This window comes from Saccopteryx leptura, chromosome 7 (genome assembly GCF_036850995.1).
Source record: "Saccopteryx leptura isolate mSacLep1 chromosome 7, mSacLep1_pri_phased_curated, whole genome shotgun sequence".
Taxonomy (NCBI): domain Eukaryota; kingdom Metazoa; phylum Chordata; class Mammalia; order Chiroptera; family Emballonuridae; genus Saccopteryx; species Saccopteryx leptura.
In genome coordinates, this window is record NC_089509.1 from 17,954,623 (window position 1) to 17,976,648 (window position 22,026).

Here is a 22,026-nt window from a genome sequence, read left to right on the forward strand (position 1 = left end):
CTCTGTAAAAAATAAATAAAAATTAAAACAAAACAAAACAAAAAAAACTGCAAGTGTGTAATGGGTTCTGTGCCATTGCCTTGAATCCTGCAAAGAAATCAGAAGTTTTACCCATCATTGCTTTGACACTATCAATGCAAATGTCAACATAGTGAAAAAGGCAGATAATATTTTGGAATGATTATTTAAATAGTTTTAATGTGCACTGTTGTGTGATCTTTCTCCAGTTATTGTCAGCTGTTGGAGAGGCAAGTAGTTGGGGATAGCCAAGGCTGAGGTTGTGCCAGGCAGGTACCAGAGAGACAGAGAGGACCAGGGGAGCCAGTGTGTACTTGGAATCTCAGTTGGGGGCAGGGAAGGGAGGTGAGAACCAAGAAAGCACTGGATACAGAGAAAATGGTCTGGTCAATGAAAGAATGGTTTGGTCCAAGTGGGATGGCTGCCAGTGAGATGTCAGAGGTACTGTAGTTAATTGATGATTTCAAGCCTCAGTTTTGACCCTTTGATATATAAGAGTGACTGATAATAATAAGAACAATAGTTGGCATTTACTGAGGCACTATGCCATCCACATTACAAATGTTATATCATTTAATCTTTAAGTTCATTCTGTGAGAGCAGTACTATCATTATCCACTCGATAATAATAATAATAATAATAATAATGGCAAGTCTAGGGAGGTTAAATACTTTACTTAAGATAATTTTTTATTGGAATTGGGTTTCAAGCCCAAGTCTGCAGACCTCAGAACTCATCTATTTTATCACTATCCAAAATTTCCTATCCCCAGCAAAGTTAAGGTATTTAGAAGTCAGGCTTGGTCAGTCATTGTCTGTATAATGAAAGGACATTTATATTTGGGACGTGATGAGAAGTAAGAAAACCCCATGGTGAAAACCTAGATAGGCAGATAAGAGGTAGGTACATACAGCATTTTTCCCAGAGGTGCTGTTGCTTCCAATTTCTCCTGTAATAGTTGCTTCCATTCAAGTCATAGAAACAGAGTTCTTCTCTGCTGTGTATTCACAGCTTTATTCCGGTCTGTTTCTTAGTCCATGGACATATGACTCAGCGACATGAGCCTAGAAAAAAGTGGGACAGACTATCTGCATGTTTCTTTGAAATCGAAAATCTTTTTTCTTTTTAATTAATTTTAATGGGGTAACATTGATAAATCAGGGTACATATGTTCAGAGAAAACATCTCCAGGTTATTTTGACATTTGATTATGTTGCATACCCCTCACCCAAAGTCAAATTGTTTTCTGTCACCTTCTAACTGGTTTTCTTTGTGTCCCTCCCCTACCCCCACCCCCTCCCTCTCCTTCCTCCATCCCCCCACCCCAGTAACCATTCACACTCTTGTCCATGTCTCTGAGTCTCATTTTTACGTCCCACCTATGTATGGAATCATAAAGTTCTTAGTTTTTTCTGATTTACTTATTTCACTCAGTATAATGTTATCTTTTTTTTCTTTTAAGAAATGGGCAGAGCCTGACCTGTGGTGGCGCAGTGGATAAAGCGTCGACCTGGAAATGCTGAGGTCGCCGGTTCAAAACCCTGGGCTTGCCTGGTCAAGGCACATATGGGAGTTGATGCTTCCAGCTCCTCCCCCCTTCTCTCTCTCTGTCTCTCTCTCTCCTTCTCTCTCTCCTCCCTAAAAATGAATAAGTAAAAAGAAATTTAAAAAAATTAAAAAAAAAAAAAGAATTGTTTATAAGAAATGGGTAGAGCCTGACCAGGCGGTGGCACAGTGGATAGAGCGTCGGACTGAGATGCGGAAGACCCAGGTTCGAGACCCTGAGGTCGCCAGTTTGAATGCGGGCTCATCTGGTTTGAGCAAAAGCTCACCAGCTTGAGCCCAAGGTCACTGGCTCAAGCAAGGGGTTACTTGGTCTGCTGAAGGCCTGCGGTCAAGGCACATATGAGAAAGCAATCAATGAACAACAAAGGTGTTGCAACGTGCAACAAAAAACTAATGATTGATGCTTCTCATCTCTCTCTCTGTTCCTGTCTGTCTGTCCCTGTCTATCCCTCTCTCTGACTCACTCTCTGTCTCTGTAAAAAAAAAAAAAAAAAAAAGAAAGAAAGAAATGGGCAGATGCATTTTCTTCATTTAGAAATAAAACATGCCCACCTCCACCTGCCCCCCACACCCCTTTCCCTCTGGCTATCACCAGACTGTTGTCTGTGTCATGTGTTATATATATATGGGTTCTTTTGCATAATCTTTCACTTTCTATTATCCAGTCCCCCAAACCCCCTCTCTTCACAGTCTGTTCTATGTATCCATATCACTATTTCTATTTTGTTTATCAGTATAATTTGTTCATTAGATTCCACATATGAGTGAGCTCATATGGTAGTTGTCTTTCTCTGACAGGCTTATTTCAATTAGCATAATCATCTCCAGGTCCATGCATGCTGTTGCAAAAGGTAAGATTTCCTTCTTTTTTAAGTCTGTGTAGTATTCCATTGTATAAATGTACCACAGCTTTTTATCAACTCATATAATGATGGGCACTTGTTCATTGCAGCATTATGCAAATTTGTGCTGTTTAAAACAAGTAAGTTTGTGGTAATGTATTATAGCAGCAATCGTAAACTGATACAGTTGGGCATCATTATTGTCCCATTTAACTGATGTAAATGAATGAAAAGTCTACATGACTTAAACCTCATATCCTGGAGGATGTATAAAATGGTGTAACCTCCATGGAGGACTTTAGCATTATCAAAATCACCAACGCATTTACTCCACTTACCCCAATCCTACAGACTTACCTACTTACATGAAATGACACACTGATTCAAGTTTATTCACAGCAGCACTGTTCATTAGAGCAAAATATTGGAAACAATCCAACTGTTTATTCCTATGCACATAATGAAATAAATTCCATGGTAGAATACTATGCAGCTATGAAAAAAACATAAGGAAGTTCTCCATATACTAACATGAAATCATCTCTAAAATATATTAAGTGAACCAAAACACAGTCCACAAAAGTATATATAGCATGCTATCTTTTATGTATGAAAAGGAAAATATAAAAATATAATCATATTTGCTTATATTTAAATAAAGAAATACTGTGAGAATACACAAAAACTAACAAAAGTGGTTACCTATAGAATGAGGTTAATGGTGACAGGGATGGGAGAAAGATTTTCAATATATCTTTTCATATCTGATTTTTTACTACATGACTGTGCTACCCTGTTTTTGTTTCTTTCTTTTTTTTTTTTTTTTTATTCAGTGAAAAGAGAGGAGGCAGAGACAGACTCCTGCATGTACCCTGACTGGGATCCACCTGGCAAGCACACTGGGGGACGATGCTCTATCCAGGGCGTTGCTCCATTGCTTAGCAACCAAACTCTTTTTAGCACCGAGGCAAAGGCCATGGAGCCATCCTCAGCACCTGGGGCCAACTCACTCCAATCAAGCCATGGCTGTAGGAGAGGAAGACAGAGATAGAGATAGAGAGAGAGAAAGAGAGAGGCAAGAGGGAGAGGGGAAGAGAAGCAGATGGGTGCTTTTCCTGTGTACCCTGACCAGGAATCAAACCTGGGACATCCATGTTGGGATGACACTCTACCACTGAACCAACCTGCCAGGGCCACTACTCAATTTTTCTAATTAATTTTTAAATGAGTTGAAGTAATTCACTGGTCTGAGGTAGCACAACAATTAATTATAATAGTAGCAATAAAAGTAAACTGCCATTATGGCATCAGTTACCCTAATTTAGCCCATATTATATGCTGGGCCCTTTCAGGACTTTCTTGTTAACCATCACAATCATGTAAGTTAAAGATCCTTATCCTATTTATAGATGAAGAAACTGAAGCTCAGAAAGGTTGAAACTTGCTTAAGTTCACTATGCTTCTAAGCAGAAGAGCTGACCTCCTAGGTTGAATCTCTGACTCCAAAGCCTATGTTCATGAGCATCAGGTAATAGAGCCTAGAAATCATGTCTGCAATGTCTGTGCTCTTAATATCACAACACAGCATATCACATACTAGATGTTGACAGACAGTAGGAAGAGCCACGCTGGCTAAATGAAATATGATCTTTTTGTTATTGTTGTTGTTGTTGTTGTAGTTTTGTATGTGCCCAACTGTTCCATGAGGCTTGGGAGAACTTGATTTGGGGAATAGTTTTTTTTTAATTTAGGTAGTCAAACTAGTTTCATTAGTGTTTGTACCATGAAATTAGATTGACAGGTTCTTCCTTTTATTCCCAGGCCAAGATCTTTAATCCCCAGCCTCTTGAGTTCTCTACCTTCCTGACAGGCCAGATCAGGGTTTGGGGCAAGGACATAAATAGGGGTCTATCTTCTATATTTATGACTATAAGTTGTAAGCCAAGCTAAGACACTGTCAAATAAAATATACTGCTCACAAAAATTAGGGGATATTTTAGAGCTTCATATTCATTTTGAAATATCCCCTAATTTTTGTGAACAGTATATATTCTATCTACCTATCTTGACAAATGCACCTTCAGATCTATGTGGAAGGCCAAGTTTGAAGTTAAAAGTCTTGGATTTTTGTAGAAGTTCTGTGTCCAAACATGACATTGCAAAGAGTTCTGGTCCCTGGCCAATAAATCCGCCCTTTCTCTCCCCACCTCTAGTTCCCCTGCATGCCAGTGGGCCTCCAACTCTCGGCCCACATGTCCAAGTCCCATTTACACTCCCCCCGAAGCCCCCCCTTGGGCCTAAGAATATGCATTCTATACCACATTCTGTCCTTGGGAGAGTAGACCAGGACAAGACCCACGCAGATCCTTGAAGCAGGCCCACGGCCACTGGGAATTTCAGGGCTGTGATCTAAATAGTGAGAGAGGCCCTGGCCGGTTGGCTCAGCGGTAGAGCGTCGGCCTGGCGTGCAGGGGACCCGGGTTCGATTCCCGGCCAGGGCACATAGGAGAAGCGCCCATTTGCTTCTCCACTCCCCCCCCCTTCCTCTCTGTCTCTCTCTTCCCCTCCCACAGCCAAGGCTCCATTGGAGCAAAGATGGCCCGGGCGCTGGGGATGGCTCCTTGGCCTCTGCCCCAGGCACTAGAGTGGCTCTGGTCGCGGCAGAGCGACGCCCCGGAGGGGCAGAGCATCGCCCCCTGGTGGGCAGAGCATTGCCCCTGGTGGGCGTGCCGGGTGGATCCTGGTCGGGCGCATGCGGGAGTCTGTCTGACTGTCTCTCCCGGTTTCCAGCTTCAGAAAAATACAAAAAAAAAAAAAAATAGTGAGAGAGAGAGTTAAAGGTGGGCATGGTCTTTTGGTCCTGGGAATCCTCACCCTGCGGGAAGGGCTAAGACCAGAGGAGAGACAGAATAAAAGTCCACAGCCCAGAGGAGGGAGCCCTCCTTCTCAGCCAAGAGAAATACTGCTTGCCCCTAGAAGTGTTCACAAAAGCAATCCCAGGAGATGGACAAAATTCAGGTCTCAGGCCCAAGCAATCACTCAGTGAATAGGACAAAACAATAAGGAGAAAGAATTACATAATTTATGGTAAGTTCAAGCAAACAGTGGGTGGGGTAAGCAACTAGACAATATCCAAAATTCCAGTGCACTTGGGATGTTGTGGATATATCAAATTTAAAAGATGAGCAGTTGAGCCCTGGCTGGATGGCTCAGTTGGTTAGAGCATTGTCCTGAAGCACAGAAGTTGCTAGTTCGATCCCCAGTCAGGGCACATACAGGAACAGACTGATGTTCCTGTCTCTCTCTCACTCCTTTCCTTTCTCTAAAAAAAAAAAAAAATCAATAAAAATTAAAAAAAAAAAGATGAGCAGTTGAGCAATGATAAAAATATACTATTTTCCTTTTTGTTGTTAACATTGTCAGAATATTCAAGTCCTGCACAAATATTTTGCACTTTAGAGGTCATTCATTTCCGGTATGGAAGTCCATGTCCAAGTTGTTTGAACTCTGTTGATCACAAGAAGGTCCTGTGGGTTTGTAGCAAGGCTGTAGTGGGTCAGGTTATTACGCCTAGGCATCTTCCTCTCCTACCATCACGGAGGATTTAGCTGGGCCTGCTCAGGCTGGTCCCCAACCCTGTTTTGCTAAATCAGACCTTTGGGATTTTGTCATGCACAACTGGAAGAAAAGGAAAAGGAGAAGAACAACTATAATAGAAATCCAAAGGCTGGGGCTAGGGAAGAAAAGGGGCCATGGGCTTTATATGGAAAAAAATATTTAAAGAAATTTTAAGATGTTTTATTTTGATCTATGTGTCCCTTCGTGGTGTTTGAGAAACACAAGTGGGAGACTCAAGTTACTTTGAAATTATATTTAATTGCTGGGGTACACTCTGTTGGTGGTGACTTGGTAATGTGATGCTATGAGAGAAGGCTTCACGAGCTTATACGTGGGAAGAAGGATCTTGGGAATCTCACAGGGACATGGCAACAGTCATATTAACACATCTATGGTGACCAGAACATAATGCAACAACCTTAGATGTGTTCAGGACCAAAAGCAACGTCAACAATCATCATCAATCAGAATTAACAGTCATATGGCTCTGTTCATATATACTTCTTTCTTGAACTACTCTTGCCACTACCAGCCAACCAGTCGGGGTTTTTCTCATTGACTGCTCCATGTTCTCATGCCATCTGCATGCTGTTCTCTTTCTGTTGTTGTTGTTGTTCTGTTAATAGTTTCAGCATCTATGCTGCCATTTGAGTAAATATTCTGACTCTCCTTCTAAGCAAATGATAAGATTGCATTACCTGCTCCGCTAGAAGTCATGTGTGGGCATACGATTTTCTTTAACCAGAGAAATCAAGTAGAAATGACACATGTGAAGGGTTCTACTCAGCTATCCTAACAGTCCTTTCCCATCCTTCTCCCTCCTGTTTTTAATTTGCCTCCTGCCAACTTGTCCATAGAGAAGGCCTTTTAAGGTCTAGCCCATGTTACTTAATTTTGGTGCACATTAAAATCACCTGAGGGACTTTGACCAGCTCTGTTAATTCTGAATCTGATGGGGATCAGAAGAGCTGTCAGATTTAGCAAGTAAAAATACAGGACACAAAGTTAATTTTGAATTTCAGAGAAATAATGGTTTTTAAGTGTATATACGTGTCATGCAATATTTGGGATATACTTATACTAAAAGTATTATTTGTTGTTTATGAATTCAAATTTAATTAAGCCTCCCTGGACAGGGGGAGTAGGGGCAGGGCCTGAGGGGGAGGACAGAGCAGTATTTTTAAGTTTCCCCACGTGATTACTATTTGGAGTTTAAGAGTGAGAATGACTGGTCTTGCCCAACCCATCCTCAACCTCACAAGATAAGTTATTATTATTTTCTATCATCAGAGCTCTGAATAAGTCTAGGGTAGAATTCATTCTTTTTTTTTTTCTTTTTTTTTTTTTGTATTTTTCTGAAGCTGGAAACGGGGAGAGACAGTCAGACAGACTCCCGCATGCGCCCAACCGGGATCCACCCGGCACGCCCACCAGGGCAACGCTCTGCCTACCAGTGGGCAATGCTCTGCCCCTCCGGGGCATTGCTCTGCCACGACCAGAGCCACTCTAGCGCCTGGGGCAGAGGCCAAAGAGCCATCCCCAGCGCCCGGGCCATCTTTGCTCCAATGGAGCCTTGGCTGCGGGAGGGGAAGAGAGAGACAGAGAGGAAGGAGGGGGTGGGGGTGGAGAAGCAAATGGGCGCTTCTCCTATGTGCCCTGGCCGGGAATCGAACCCAGGTCCCCCGCACGCCAGGCCGACGCTCTACCGCTGAGCCAACCGGCCAGGGCCGAATTCATTCTTTTTAAAACACACTTCAGGTGATAGATTTATCATTCAGTTATTTCTGTTTCTCCTCTCCATAGCACTGTAAGAAAGTGCAATGATTGATAACCCTAGCATGCCATTATGAGTGACTAGCACATACTGTAATCCCCCATTATGAAAATGCCTACTACCTCATTTCTGAATTAGGCATTAATTATGGCAATAGTGAGTGAAGAGGCTTAATTAAAGAGGGAGCTGATCTCTGATTCAAATTATAGCAAAAAAAAATATGAATAAAATTTAAGTGGACTAGCTTTTAGGCTGACACTTATAAATCTAATTTAGAATGAGCCAATCATCTTTCCCGAGTCCCAGTAGGCATAGCTCTTTCTACGAGTACTGAACCTTCTTAGGTTACTCTGCTCTGGCAAGTGCTAATGTAATCATGGGAAATCTTGGCTTCAATCTTAATTCTTTAGTCCTGCAGTTAATTAAAAATCTATATTTCTACTGGAATCAAATGAGTGTTGCTGTAAGATGATTGACTTAATCATTGCAGCAAATAGGTAAGCTGTATTGTGTCAATCAGTGTGAGATGAAACATTGATTAACCTATGATAAAGCTGCTTAGAGAAGACAAGCCATTGTGTTTCATGGTCAAAGATGACATCAGTTATGGTGACTTTTGAAAACACTGACAATTTAACACATCACAAATTCTTTTTAAATATATATTTTTAAAACTTTCTAATTATCAGAATATAATAACTTCATTATAAAATATTTTGAAAATACAGAGATAAAAATTCATTCAGAAGCTTGCTCCTCTATTAGAAACATAGTGTGCATTTTGGCACATTTTCTTCTTTTTTTTAAAAAAATTTTTTTAGTGATAGGAGGGGATGCAGAGACAGACTTCTAAATTCACCCAGCCAGGATCCACCAAGCCAACTAACTAGGGGGCAATGCTCTGCCCATCTAGGCTGTTGCTTCATTGCAACCAGAGCCATTTTTTAGCACCTGAGGCAGAGACCACAAAGCCATCCTCAGCACCCAGGGCCAACTCAGTACCTGGGACCAACTTGCTCTAATTGAGCCTTGGCTGCAGGCAGGGAGGAGAAGAGAGAGGGGGAGGAGGAGTGGAGAAGCAGATGGGCGCTTCTCCTGTGTGTCCTGACTGGGATTCGAACCCAGGACATTCACACACTGGGCAGAAGTTCTACCACGGAGCCAACTGGCCAAGGCCTACATTTTATTCTGGACTAAAAAAATTCTTTTGTGTGTTTCAGGTGGTTGTCCATTAAACATTCTTTTTTAAAAATTACTTATTGATTTTAGAGAGAGAAGAAGGGAGGAGAGAGAGAAGCATTAATTTGTTGTTCCACATATTTATGCGTTCATTGGTTTATTCTTGCATGTGTCTTGTCCAGGGATTGACCCCACAACCTTGGCATATTGGGACAATGCTATAGCCAACCAAGCTACCCGCCCAAGATCATTAAACATTTTTAAAATTTACTACACTGTAATCCTAATGCTGCTGTTCAACTCCTAGCAAGCAACTCAAATGTCATTTTAAAGCTATTTCTTTCTTTTAAAATCTTTAACCCTGTCTCAGTAGATGACCTCACTTCCTACCTTAAAAAGACCAGAGATATTGCCTGACCAAAGCATCAAACTATGACACGGAGGATCCAGGTTTGAAACCCTGAGGTCACTGGCTTGAGTACGGGTTCATCCGGCTTGAGCATAGGATCATAGACATTACCCCATGGTCGCTGGCTTGAGCCCAAGGTAGTTGGCTTGAGTAAGGGGTCACTTGCTCTGCTATAGCCCCCGGTCAAGGCACATATGAGAAAGCAATCAATGAACAACTAAGGTGCTGCAACAAATAATTGATGCTTCTCATCTCTCTCCCTTCCTGTCTGTCTGTCCCCATCTGTCCCTCTCTCTGACTCTCTGTCTCTCTAAAAAAAAAAAAAAAAAAAGCCGCAAGATAATAGTAGTTCTTGATGGTTAATTGTCTTTTGTTCAACACATCACAGTCCCCTCCTATCCTTCCATCTTTCCCTTCACCCTTAAAATGAGAGAGGATCCTCTTGTATAAAACTAACCTTCTAACTGTACTCCCCCCTCCATCACTCCCTGCCCACTGAACAACTTTCCACCTGTTTCCTGGTCTCCATTCCTCCTGGGAGCTAACCCTCCAGCTATACTCTGGTCTCCATGCCTCCTCGGGTGGTTCACATCCATTGGTAATATACAGGGTGGGGCTATCAATCCCAACTTCTCCTCCCACCAAACCTGATGGTAACAGGGGACCACCTATTATATCCATATAATAATACCTGGAATTCTTAGTTGGGTTTGCAAAATTTTCAGATGTATCCTTGTACAAATGTATGAAAAAAATGTAAGTTTCTCTACTTTGCTATAATACCTCTCAATTACTAATACAAGTCCTTATGAAGAAGTGGGAAAACCACTTCTCAGGCAAACAAACAGCAGAAATGGCCCCTCACAGTGGCGGGCAGGCAATCCACAGCCTGCCCTGAGGGCAAGCACCTGCAGCCTTCCATGGACTACACACGTGGTGCTGCCACCTGCTCACACGCTAATCAGGCAAAGTACAAGCGAGCAAGCCTAACACAGCTGTTTTCCCAACACCATACATTTTTTTTGACATTTTATCTAAATTCTGGTGGCCCTACATGACAATAATAATATGAAAAAGAATGACGAACACTTACATACCACTTACTCTGTGTTAAGCATTGTTTTCTATGCCTCCTATGTCTTAACATGAAAAAAAGAGATAAAGGCAACTCTGGGTGTCAGAAAGCCAGAGGCCAGGGGAAAGGGACTCGGCTATCTTTGAAGATGAAGTTGAAATCATTCACAGCTTGTCAAAGTCATCCCTTCTCACTCATGCCACCAACTTACTCTTCCAGAAGGGGGTGGTCCCCTGTTTCCATCTGGTAATGGGTATAGTCAGGAGAGGCTTCACGGAGGAAGAAATGTTTAAGCTAAATGTTCTGTAATGGATAGGTGTACACTTGGCAGAAAGAAAGGCAGAAAAAAGGTCCTTCCAGTAATTAGAGGTCAAAGAGTCATAAATACAGATAAAAGAGAAATACATTACATTTGGGGAGACGCAAAGCATTCCCTGTGGTTGAGGCACAGGGCTCAGTGACAACGCACAGAGAGAAAAGAGGTGGATGAATACAAACGAGCCTTGTTTCCCACGCATGCTTGGACTTAGCAATGAGAACCCATGAAAAGCATAAGCTTGATAAAGATGGGAGCATTTTGTGGTTTAGAAAGATTACACTGGCCAAGGGTCCTGGGACTTGATTACAATGGGACAAGAATGGAGTCAGGAACCATTCATGGGCTAGTTAAACAATCCTGGAGAGAGATGGTGAAGGCCTGAAAGTGAGGCTGGAGGGAAACAAGACTGAGGGAGAGAGAGAAAGAGAGAGAGAGAGAAGTTTAACTTGTCATCTACTGAGAGAAAACACAAGAAGAGGAGTAGATGGGGCCCCTAGGATTGGTCCTTTCAACTGTCAAGCTGCCCATCATCAAGTGGGTCACACAGGCCTGGCCAAGGAGAAACACAATCATGGTGGCTACCAGAGAGCAGGTCCCCACGCCATAGTCATGGATCACAAACACCAGGCTTCTTATATAATCCAAGAAAGAGGGAGAAGGTCCCTCGAACTGACTAATACCAGATTTCCTGCCAGACTTTGGATATGGTAGACGAAGAAATAATTAGATTATGTGTCATGGTTTAATTCATAGCTGATCGTTTTATATCACTCAGGTTAATACTTCAATAACTTGATGAGATCAGTCCTGTTATCATCCCTGTGCTACAGACAGACTACTTAACTTCCCCAAGGCCATCTAGCTAATAAGCAGTAGAGATAGGGTTTACCCTTCATATTTAAGCTGATTCGTAGCCATCAGATCAGGTCCAGGAAGGAGCTATTCAGATTTAATCTAAACCATTTTTTACTTTTTTTTTTTTTTTTTGTACTTTTCTGAAGCTGGAAACGGGGAGAGACAGTCAGACAGACTCCCGCATGCACCTGACCGGGATCCACCCGGCACGCCCACCAGGGGCAACGATGCTCTGCCCCTCCGGGGCATTGCTCTGCAGCGACCAGAGCCACTCTAGCGCCTGGGGCAGAGGCCAAGGAGCCATCCCCAGCGCCTGGGCCATCTTTGCTCCAATGGAGCCTTGGCTGCGGGAGGGGAAGAGAGAGACAGAGAGGAAGAAGGGTGGGGGGTGGAGAAGCAAATGGGAGCTTCTCCTATGTGCCCTGGCCGGGAATTGAACCCGGGTCCCCCGCACGCCAGGCCGACGCTCTACCGCTTTTTACTTTTATACAATCCAACTATTGAATAATTTAAGGATATCTTGTCTTTTCCCACAAAGAAATGCCAGTATAAAGCTCATCTGATTTATAATTCATTTTTTTATTTTAACTCATGTGGCGATGAGCTCTTATACAAGATTCCTTTTTATTGTCACTTTCCTGAGTTCTGTAGTGGGAACCAAAAGTGTTATCTGTTTGCTCACGAGGACCCTGTAAACTCCTGCCCAGTTAGCCAAAAAGTTTGCCTTTGTTTATAAGCAAAAATAAAAGCATTGCTGTCTTCTTGGATGAGGCTGCATATGCAATATTTTAATCTCCCACTTTCCCCCAATACTGCTTGGGTAAGGTGGTCTTTCTCCTCCCTCTGTATGAAAACCCATGCAGTCTCCATTACATTTCAATTTATTTTTAGATAATAAAAATTTGTAAGTCTACTTTAAATTGCAAACCAGTCTTAGTCAAAAAGTAAAGATGGCCAACATAATATATTGAATATTTAAAATCTCGTCAATCCTCATTGAAAGGTGTTAGGTTCCCAGAGAGAATCGCATGAGGCCAAGAGAGGTAAAACAATGGACTTGATTAGCACATCGGGGTGCAGATGGGCTGAAGCCACAAAAGGTGTCAAGCTCGATAGGAGGGAGTCTGGGATCTTTATAGAGTTTTTGCTGATGTGCCTGTTGCTAGGGAACTGATAAAACTTTTTCTGCTCCTTGGAATTCAGGTGGCTCAGTCTGCTGTTAGTTGGTTCCAGGAACACCAGAAAAGTGTTTACAGCCTTTGAGTCTTTCAACCATGTCCGTTCCTCTTGGATTAGACTGTGGTCACTGTGATCTGCAAAGTCCTAGTGAAAATGGGCATGAAGAGGGGCAAAATGGAGCTGCTTTTGTTCTAAGAGAAGGTAAAGCCTTTCTCTCTCAAGGTGGGCACATAAATCTTTCTTCTCCTTTACCAACTGGCATTTCCCCTTCTCCCTGAGTTTGAGCTGCCTCCCTAGACGGGTCAAAGCAGAAAGAGAGAGAAGAAATGTTAGGACTAGGAGACAGTTGTAGCTTGAATGACCCTGTGGTAAAATGGCTTAGAGTTCTGTGGGCAGGCTGGAGCTTGAAACGTTCCCTTTCTCTTTCAGAATGTGTGTGACGTGCTTTAGTGGCTCCCTAGTCCTCTGCAGCTCCCTGCAGGTAATTTTTATTTGATTGACCTTTCAGAAATTGAGAGAAATATATTATGATATAGTTAGCGGTCTTCTTTGCCCTAATAATGAATTTGTTTTGCAGTCTTCTATTTGGACTGCTCTGAAGCAGTTATGGTAGTCACAGCCGTCATGACTTACTTTGGGTTAAAAGTAGCTTCTTTTGTTTTCTCTTACCCTTTCACTTTCACATTTCCTGTATCCTTATAGTTGAAATGTGTTTCTTATAAACAACATATAGCAGGGTTTTGGGGTTTTTTTTATTTCTACCATGTGGTTTTGTGCCATTGGTCTATATTTTTATGTTTTTGTTTTTACTTTATTGACTTCTTTTAAAATTTACATTTTTTCTTATTCCATTTTTCACTTATCTAGATGGGAAGCTACACAACCTCTGTGTATTCTTTTGTAGTTGCTTTGGAAGTTTTATCATGACTAATTGTGGACTCAAAGATGTTTACATTCTAATCTCCAGACCTGTGAAAATGCTTTGAAAATATGATTAGGGGCATGCTGGTTGACTCAGTGATAGAGCATCGGCCCAGCATGTGGATGTCCCGGTTTGATTCCCAGTCAGGACACACAGGAGAAGCAGCCATCTGCTTCTCCACTCCTCTCTCTCTTCCTCCTCTCTCTTTCTCTCCCCTCCCCCCTGCAGCCATGGCTCTATTAGAGCGAGTTAGCCCTGGGTGCTGAGGATGGCTCCGTGGCCTCTGCCTCAGGTGCTAAGAAGAGCTCGGTTGCTGAGCAATGGAGCAAATCCCCAGATGAGCAGAGCATCATACCCTAGTGGGCTTGCTGGGTGGATCCCAGTGAGGGCACATGCGGGATTCTGTCTCTCTGCCTCTCTTCCTTTCACTGATAAAAAACTATATGTATATGCTGATGTTAAGAATCTTGAAATGGGGGAATTATCTTGAGTTATCTGGGTGGATCCATTTTCATTACCTGAGTCCTTATAAGAGAGAGATGGGGAGGTCAGGATCAAAAGAAGATGATAATATGATGATAGAAGCAGAGAGAAGGACTATAATACGCTACACTGCTGGCTTTGAACATGGAGGACAGGGTCTGAGCCAAGCACGTGCACAGTCCTTAGAAGCTAGAAAAGGCAAAGAAACAGAGTTTTTTCTAGAGCCTTTCTCAGGAATCCAGCCCTACTGACCCACTGTAGACTTCTTACTTCCAGAACTATAAGAAAATAAATTTGTGTCAGTTTAAACCACTAAGTCTATAGTAACTTGTTACAGCAGCATTTGAAAACTAATACAGATTTTGGTACTGGAAAGTGGCCTGCTGCAGTAATGAGTACATAAAAATGCAAAAGTGGCTTTGGAATTGGGCAGTGGGCAGAGGTTGGAAGAACTTTGAGGTACATGATAGAAAAAATCTTAGCGTGCCTGATCAGACTATTGGGAGACAGATGCATGTTAAAGAAACTGTTGATGAGGGCCCAGAAGGAAATGAGAAACATGAAAGGAAGTGAAAAAAAGAGATCTTTGTTATACAGTGTGTCCATAAAGTCATGATGCACTTTTGACCGGTCACAGGAAAGCAACAAAAGACAATAGAAATGTGAAATCTGCACCAAATAAAAGGAAAACTCTCCCAGTTTCATACCTATTTAATACAGTTTGCTGTGGGCTCACGCACAGATTTTTTAGGTCTCCTTAGGTAGCTATTCCATAGAGCCTCTACAGACTCGTCACTGACTGATGGCCTACCAGAACGGGGTTTCTCCACCAAACTACCAGTTTCCTTCAACTGCTTAGTCCACCAAGTAATGTTATTCCTATGTGGTGGCACTTCGTTATAAACGCGCTGATATTCACATTGCACTTTGGTCACGGATTCGAATTTAGCGAGCCACAGAACACACTGAACTTTCCTCTGTACCGTCCACATCTCGACTGGCCTGGCTGTGGGCTGCTCCGCTGTATACACGGGGTTACGTCATCATCTGCGCATGTGCACATGCTGCCACATCATCCTACAGAAACTGGGAGGGTTTTCCTTTTATTTGGTGCAGATTTCACATTTCTATCGTCTTTTGTTGCTTTCCTGTGACCGGTCAAAAGTGCACCATGACTTTATGGACACACTGTAGAGTGTCAGCAAACTTAGCTCAATAGTGTGTCCCCCAGTTGTATGGAAATCAGAACGTGTAAGTGATGAAATATTTAGCTGAGGATATTTAGCTGAGGAGATGTCCAAGCAAAGTGTTAAAGGTTCATCCCAGTTCCTTCTTGCTGCTTACAGTAAAGTGCAAGAGGAAAAAGATAGCTTGAAATCTTGGTAAGAATAAAAAACAGGACTTGGCGATTTAGGAAATTCTCAGCTTATCCAGATTGCAAAAGATGTTAAAATTATAAGATTCAGTGTCAGGTGAATATTCCTTACAGAGAAAAGCCAAGAGTATGGCTGGACTATCATTGGCTAGTAGTGCCTCAACTTCTTAAAATAGGTGTTATTATTACTGTTTTAAATATTTACTATTATTTAGATTTACTTATATGATTACCAGTTCCTTTGCTCCCCACTCTATCTTATTTTTCAGACCTTATTTCTGGGAGCATTTATCCTTCTTTCTGGAGTGTAGGCAGACCTTATTTTATTGGGCTTCACTCATTGTCCTTCACAGATACTGTTTTTTATACATTGAAGGCAAGACCCTCCACCAGCAAAAAGATTAAGACTCACTGAAAACTCAGATGGTAGTTAGCATGTTTTCGGCAATAATATATATTTGTTTCTTTTTTTTTCTTTTCCCCGAAGTGAGAAGTGGGGAGGCAGAAAGACAGACTCCTGCATGCTCCCAGCTGAAATCCACCCGGCAAGCCTACTAGGGGGCGATGCTCTGTCCATCTGGAGTATTGCAACAGGAGCCATTCTAGCACCTGAGGCCAAGGCCATGGAGCCATCCTCAGCACCCAGGCCAACTTTGCTCCAATGGAGCCTTGGCTGCAGGAGGGGAAGAGAGAGGTAGAGAGAAAAGAGAGGGGAAGTTTGGAAAAGCAGATGGGCACTTCCCCTGTGTGCCCTGGCTGGGAATCGAACCCGGGACATCCACACACTGGGCCAACGCTGTACTGCTGCGCCAACTGGCCAGGGTCCGGCAATAAAATATTTTTAAATTAAGTTATGTACATTGTTTTTTTTTAGACATAATGCTCTTGCACACTTAATAAACTACAATATAGTGTAAACATAACTTTATATGCACTGGGAAACCGAAATATTTATGTGGCTCACTTTATTTTGATTTTCACTTATTGCTGTGATCTGGAACAGAACTTACAATATCTTCAAAGCATGCCTGTACATTATTAGAAATTCCTTACATGAGAGGGTCTTCTGGTAGCAAACTCAGTTTTTATTTCATAATATCTTTACTTCTCCCTCATTGTTAAAGTAAAATTTTACAAGGTACATAATTCAAGATTAATCTGTGGCACAGTGAGGGGACTCAGTTGGAATAATTTCTTCCAGAAAGAATGTGCATTTTCTTTTTCTGGATATGGGTGGGGAGGAAGTAGTGAAGCATTATAATGTCTCTCAGCCTTTTGACAGTATTTTCTATTGTCCTAAGGCTCTCACCATTGCTGTAAGAAGATAGCTGTCAGTCTAATTACTGAGTTCTGAGGGCATTCTCTTTTTATCTCTAGCGGTTTATCAGATCTAATCTTTATTTTAAGTATTCTGTAGTTTTGTCATAAGGTTTCTAGCCATGGAGTTCTTTTTTTTTTTTCTTTCAATTTTTCTTTTATTTATTTATTTATTTATTGTATTTTTCTGAAGCTGGAAACGGGGAGAGACAGTCAGACAGACTCCCGCATGCGCCCGACCGGGATCCACCTGGCACGCCCACCAGGGGGCGATGCTCTGCCCACCAGGGGGCAATGCTCTGCCCCTTGGGAGCGTTGCTCTGTTGCGACCAGAGCCACTCCAGCGCCTGGGGCAGAGGCCAAGGAGCCATCCCCAGTGCCCGGGCCATCTTTGCTCCAATGGAGCCTTGGCTGCGGGAGGGGAAGAGAGAGACAGAGAGGAAGGAGAGGGGGAGGGGTGGAGAAACAGATGGGCGTTTCTCCTGTGTGCCCTGGCCGGGAATTGAACCCGGGACTTCTGCACGCCAGGCTGACACTCTACCACTGAGCCAACCAGCCAGGGCCAGGAGTTCTTTTTGTTAGTCTTTCCTGATCTAGGTTTTGAGTCTTGGATCTGTTGGCTCAGTTAATCAGGTCTGAAAAATTCTCAGCTATAATCTCTTGGAATATCTCTCTCCTCTTTTTTTAGCGCTTCAGTTAGACTCCTTTTAGATTTTCTTATTTTATAGTTTGTACTTTGTGGCACTTTTACATATGCTCAATCTCAATTCTCTTCCAGTTTATTAACTTCCTTTCAACTAGGTCTATCCCATTGTTTGACACATCCATTGAGTTTCTAATTTAAATTACTATGGCTTCATTTATTAAAGCTCTATTTTGTTCTTTTTCAAGTTTGACCAATCATTTGATAATATCTTGGTTAATTTTTAAATTTTTACTTTTAAAACACTTCATATATAATACATTTATATTCCATATTTAATAACTTCAGTGTACATGTCCTTAGAGGTTTAAATCTATTATTTCTCTGGACACTCACTCATGATGGCTTTTTTTCTCATGTACATAGAATTTTTTATTATAAGCCAATATTTTGTTAGCCTTAATCTGTGGCATACAAAGGGTACTTAGCTGAAATGATTTCCTTCAAAAGGGATTTGCATTTTTTTTTCTGGGTATGGGTGAGGAGGGAGTAGTTGAACATTACCAACCTGGTACCTTAGCTAAAATTTTCAGTAGGTGTCTATGGACAGTACTTCTCAAAGAAAACTATTATTTCTTCTCTTCTTTTTCTTCTATTCTTCTCACCATAGTGGAGAAGATTTCCTTACAGACTCCCTTTGTTGACCCGTGGATATTTTTCTAGTCTACTTTTTCAGTAGAGAGTTGACCCCTTCAAGAATTCTAGCTTAATGACGGAGTCTCAGCTTTGAACAAGTGCATGGTATGATCTTTCACTCTCCTGTGGAATATTAACCCTCAAAGCTCTAAGATTCTACATCCATACTGCCTGGGTTCAACTTCTGGCTCTACTACTTATTGTGTGACCACAGGCAAGCTGCCTAACTTTTCTGTGCTTCAGTTTCTCTTCTACAAAATGAATGTTAGTAATAGTTGTTTAATGAACTGATATGAGTAAAATGTTAGAATAGTGCCTGGCCCATAGGAAGTGCTCTAAAATTGCTCACTCTGGGAATTGGTATGTGCCTCCATGGCAGTTTAAAACTCACTCATTCAGTTTTAGCTCATAAAACTTTTTTTTTCATTATCTTGAAGATTTCATTTTCTTTCAAGCTAAGCAACATTTAAAAGTATGTTATACTTTATCCAGAATCTATCTGGATACCTTAGTGGGAAGCCTTTTAAAAACTACTTTGTCCCTGTATTATAGAAACTGAGCTCAAGGGAACATCCCAAAGCAGGTTCAAGGCTTGCCAGGGGCCTGGGTCCTTTGAACGTTTTCAGCTTTCTGGGAATAGGAAAGGTTAAACATGGAACAGTGAAGGGCTGCTTTGTTCCAGGCTCTCTTTAGAGGTAAGAACATGAGCCCCACTTTATACTCCAGTGAAAGCCCTTCTCAAACTGCTCTGACAACCCTCTGTGAAAATGACTTCCTCTGTCTTTCCTCACACTTAGGGCTGTGTACAATTATCTATTTCAGTATGGTTATCATTGTATCTTATTCAACCTTATATCATCTGCACATAGTAATTCTCAATAAATGTTTGTTAAATGCATGAATCAATGAGTGAAAGAAAAAGACAATGAGAGGTAAAACACATATGAAGAATGGACTCTTAAAAAAAAAAAAAGAATGGACTCTTTTGGCCTTGGCTGGTGCTGGTTGGCTCAGCGGTAGAGCGTCGGCCCAGTGTGTAGAAGTCCCCAGTTCGATTCCTGGCCCAGCCACACAGGAGAAGCGCCCATCTGCTTCTCCACCCTTCCCCTCTCCTTTTTCTCTATCTCTCTCTTCCCCTCCTGCAGCCAAGGCTCCATTGGAGCAATAAAATTGGCCTGGGTGCTGAGGATGGTTCCATGACCTCCCGCCTCAGGTGCTAGAATGGCTCTGGCTGCAACGAAGCGACGCCCCAGATAGGCAGAGCATCGCCCCCTGGTGGGCATGCTGGGTGGATACGGGTCAGGCACATGCGGGAGTCTCTCGGACTGCCTCCCTGTTTCTAACTTCAGAAAAATCCCCTCCCCCCAAAGAATGGGCTCTTTCTATCATTTAAAAGTAAAGTTACAGTGCTCGCTTCGGCAGCACATATACTAAAATTGGAACGATACAGAGAAGATTAGCATGGCCCCTGCGCAAGGATGACATGCAAATTCGTGAAGCGTTCCATATTTTTATGGAACTATAAAAAACCCCGAATAGCCAAAGCAATCCTAAGGAAAAAGAATGAAGCTGGGGGCATTACAATACCTGACTTCAAACTCTATTATAGGGCCACGACAATCAAAACAGCATGGTATTGGCAGAAAAATAGACACTCAGACCAATGGAACAGAATAGAAAGTCCAGAAATAAAACCACATATATATAGTCAAATAATTTTTGATAAAGGGGCCAACAACACACAATGGAGAAAAGAAAGCCTCTTCAATAAATGGTGCTGGGAAAACTGGAAAGCCACAGCAAAAGAATGAAACTGGACTACAGTCTCTCCCCCTGTACAAAAATTAACTCAAAATGGATCAAAGATCTAAACATAAGACCTGAAACAATTAAGTACATAGAAGAAGACATAGGTACTCAACTCATGGACCTGGGTTTTAAAGAACATTTTATGAATTTGACTCCACAGGCAAGAGAAGTGAAGGCAAAAATTAATGAATGGGACTACATCAGACTAAGAAGTTTTTGCTCAGCAAGAGAAACTGATAACAAAATAAACAGAAAGCCAACTAAATGGGAAATGATATTTTCAAACAACAGCTCAGATAAGGACCTAATATCCAAAATATACAAAGAACTCATAAAACTCAACAACAAACAAACAAACAATCCAATAAAAAAATGGGAAGAGGATATGAATAGACACTTCTCCCAGGAAGAAATACAAATGGCCAACAGATATATGAAAAGATGCTCATCTTCTTTAGCTATTAGAGAAATGCAAATCAAAACGGCAATGAGATACCACCTCACACCTGTTTGATTAGCTGTCATTAGCAAGACAGGTAATAGCAAATGTTGGAGGAACCCTCATACACTGTTGGTGGGAATGTAAAGTAGTACAACCATTATGGAAGAAAGTATGGTGGTTCCTCAAAAAACTGAAAATAGAACTACCTTATGACCCAGCAATCCCTCTACTGGGTATATATCCCAAAAACTCAGAAACATTGATACGTAAAGACACATGCAGCCCCATGTTTATTGCAGCATTCATTGTTCACAGTGTCCAGGACATGGAAACAACCAAAAAGCCCATCAATAGATGACTGGATAAAGAAGATGTGGCACATATACACTATGAAATACTACTCAGCCATAAGAAATGATGACATCGGAACATTTACAGCAAAATGGTGGGATCTTGATAACATGATACGAAGCGAAATAAGTAAATCAGAAAAAACCAAGAACTGTATTATTCCATACGTAGGTGGGACATAATAGTGAAACTAAGAGACATTGATAAGAGTGTGGTGGTTACGGGGGGGAGGGGGAAATGGAAGAGGGAAAGGGGGTGGGGAGGGGCACAAAGAAAACAAGATAGAAGGTGACAGAGGACAATCTGACTTTGGGTGGTGGGTATGCAACATAATTGAACGACAAGATAACCTGGACTTGTTATCTTTGAATATATGTATCCTGATTTATTGATGTCACCCCATTAAAAAAATAAAATTATTAAAAAAAAAAAAAAAAGTAAAGTTACAACTTCCCCCACAATTTTGCCACATGACAAATTTTCACAATGATAACTATTATGTAAGCCCTGGCCAGTTGGCTCAGCGGTAGAGCGTCGGCCTGGCGTGCAGGAGTCCTGGGTTCAATTCCCGGCCAGGGCACACAGGAGAAGCGCCCATCTGCTTCTCCACCCCTCTCCCTCTCCTTCCTCTCTGTCTCTCTCTTCCCCTCCCACAGCTGAGGCTCCATTGGAGCAAAGATGGCCCGGGCACTGGGGATGGCTCTGTGGCTTCTGCCTCAGGTGCTAGAATGGCTCTGGATGCAACAGAGCGACACCCCAGAGGGGCAGAACATCGCCCCCTGGTGGGCATGCCGGGTGGATCCCGGTCGGGCACATGCGGGAGTCTGTCTGACTGCCTCCCCGTTTCCAGCTTCGGAAAAATGAAAAAAATAAATAACTATTATGTAAAGGCATTCACCTAACTGAATGAAAGGGAAAAGTGTTGAAATTGGTTGCTTCTGGAGAATGAAACCAAGAGTGAGTCAGGAATCTATTATTTTTATTTAAAGACCCTCTGCACTGCTTGATTTTTAACCAGGTACTACTTCATTTTTTTACTATATATATCTTGATAAAAATTGAAATATTTAAAGACAAAGATTAGTCAATTTTGAACATGCTATACTCCAAAGCAGCCTGTAATAATAATACATTTGACCTCATAAGGTTTATT

General features: G+C 42.0%; 1 protein-coding gene, 1 long non-coding RNA gene and 1 other non-coding gene across 3 annotated transcripts in view; 2 read left to right on the forward strand and 1 right to left on the reverse strand.

The window, feature by feature from the left end:
- Positions 1-937: 937 nt before the first annotated feature.
- The window catches only part of LOC136378787 (uncharacterized), an 82,345-nt gene continuing 61,256 nt past the window's right edge, over positions 938-22,026 (reverse strand). The window contains exon 3 of the long non-coding RNA XR_010746637.1: positions 938-1,083. This is a non-coding gene — a long non-coding RNA (uncharacterized lncRNA). The remainder of the gene's footprint in view (positions 1,084-22,026) is intronic.
- Positions 12,885-22,026, forward strand: part of ACMSD (aminocarboxymuconate semialdehyde decarboxylase) — an 82,586-nt gene continuing 73,444 nt past the window's right edge. Inside the window, exon 1 of the mRNA XM_066345987.1 lies at positions 12,885-13,057. Coding sequence (XP_066202084.1) covers positions 12,931-13,057 — 127 coding nt within the window. The 5' untranslated portion in view covers positions 12,885-12,930. The remainder of the gene's footprint in view (positions 13,058-22,026) is intronic.
- Positions 19,678-19,784, forward strand: LOC136379185 (U6 spliceosomal RNA). Its single transcript, XR_010746682.1, has one exon. It is a non-coding gene; the product is annotated as a U6 spliceosomal RNA (small nuclear RNA).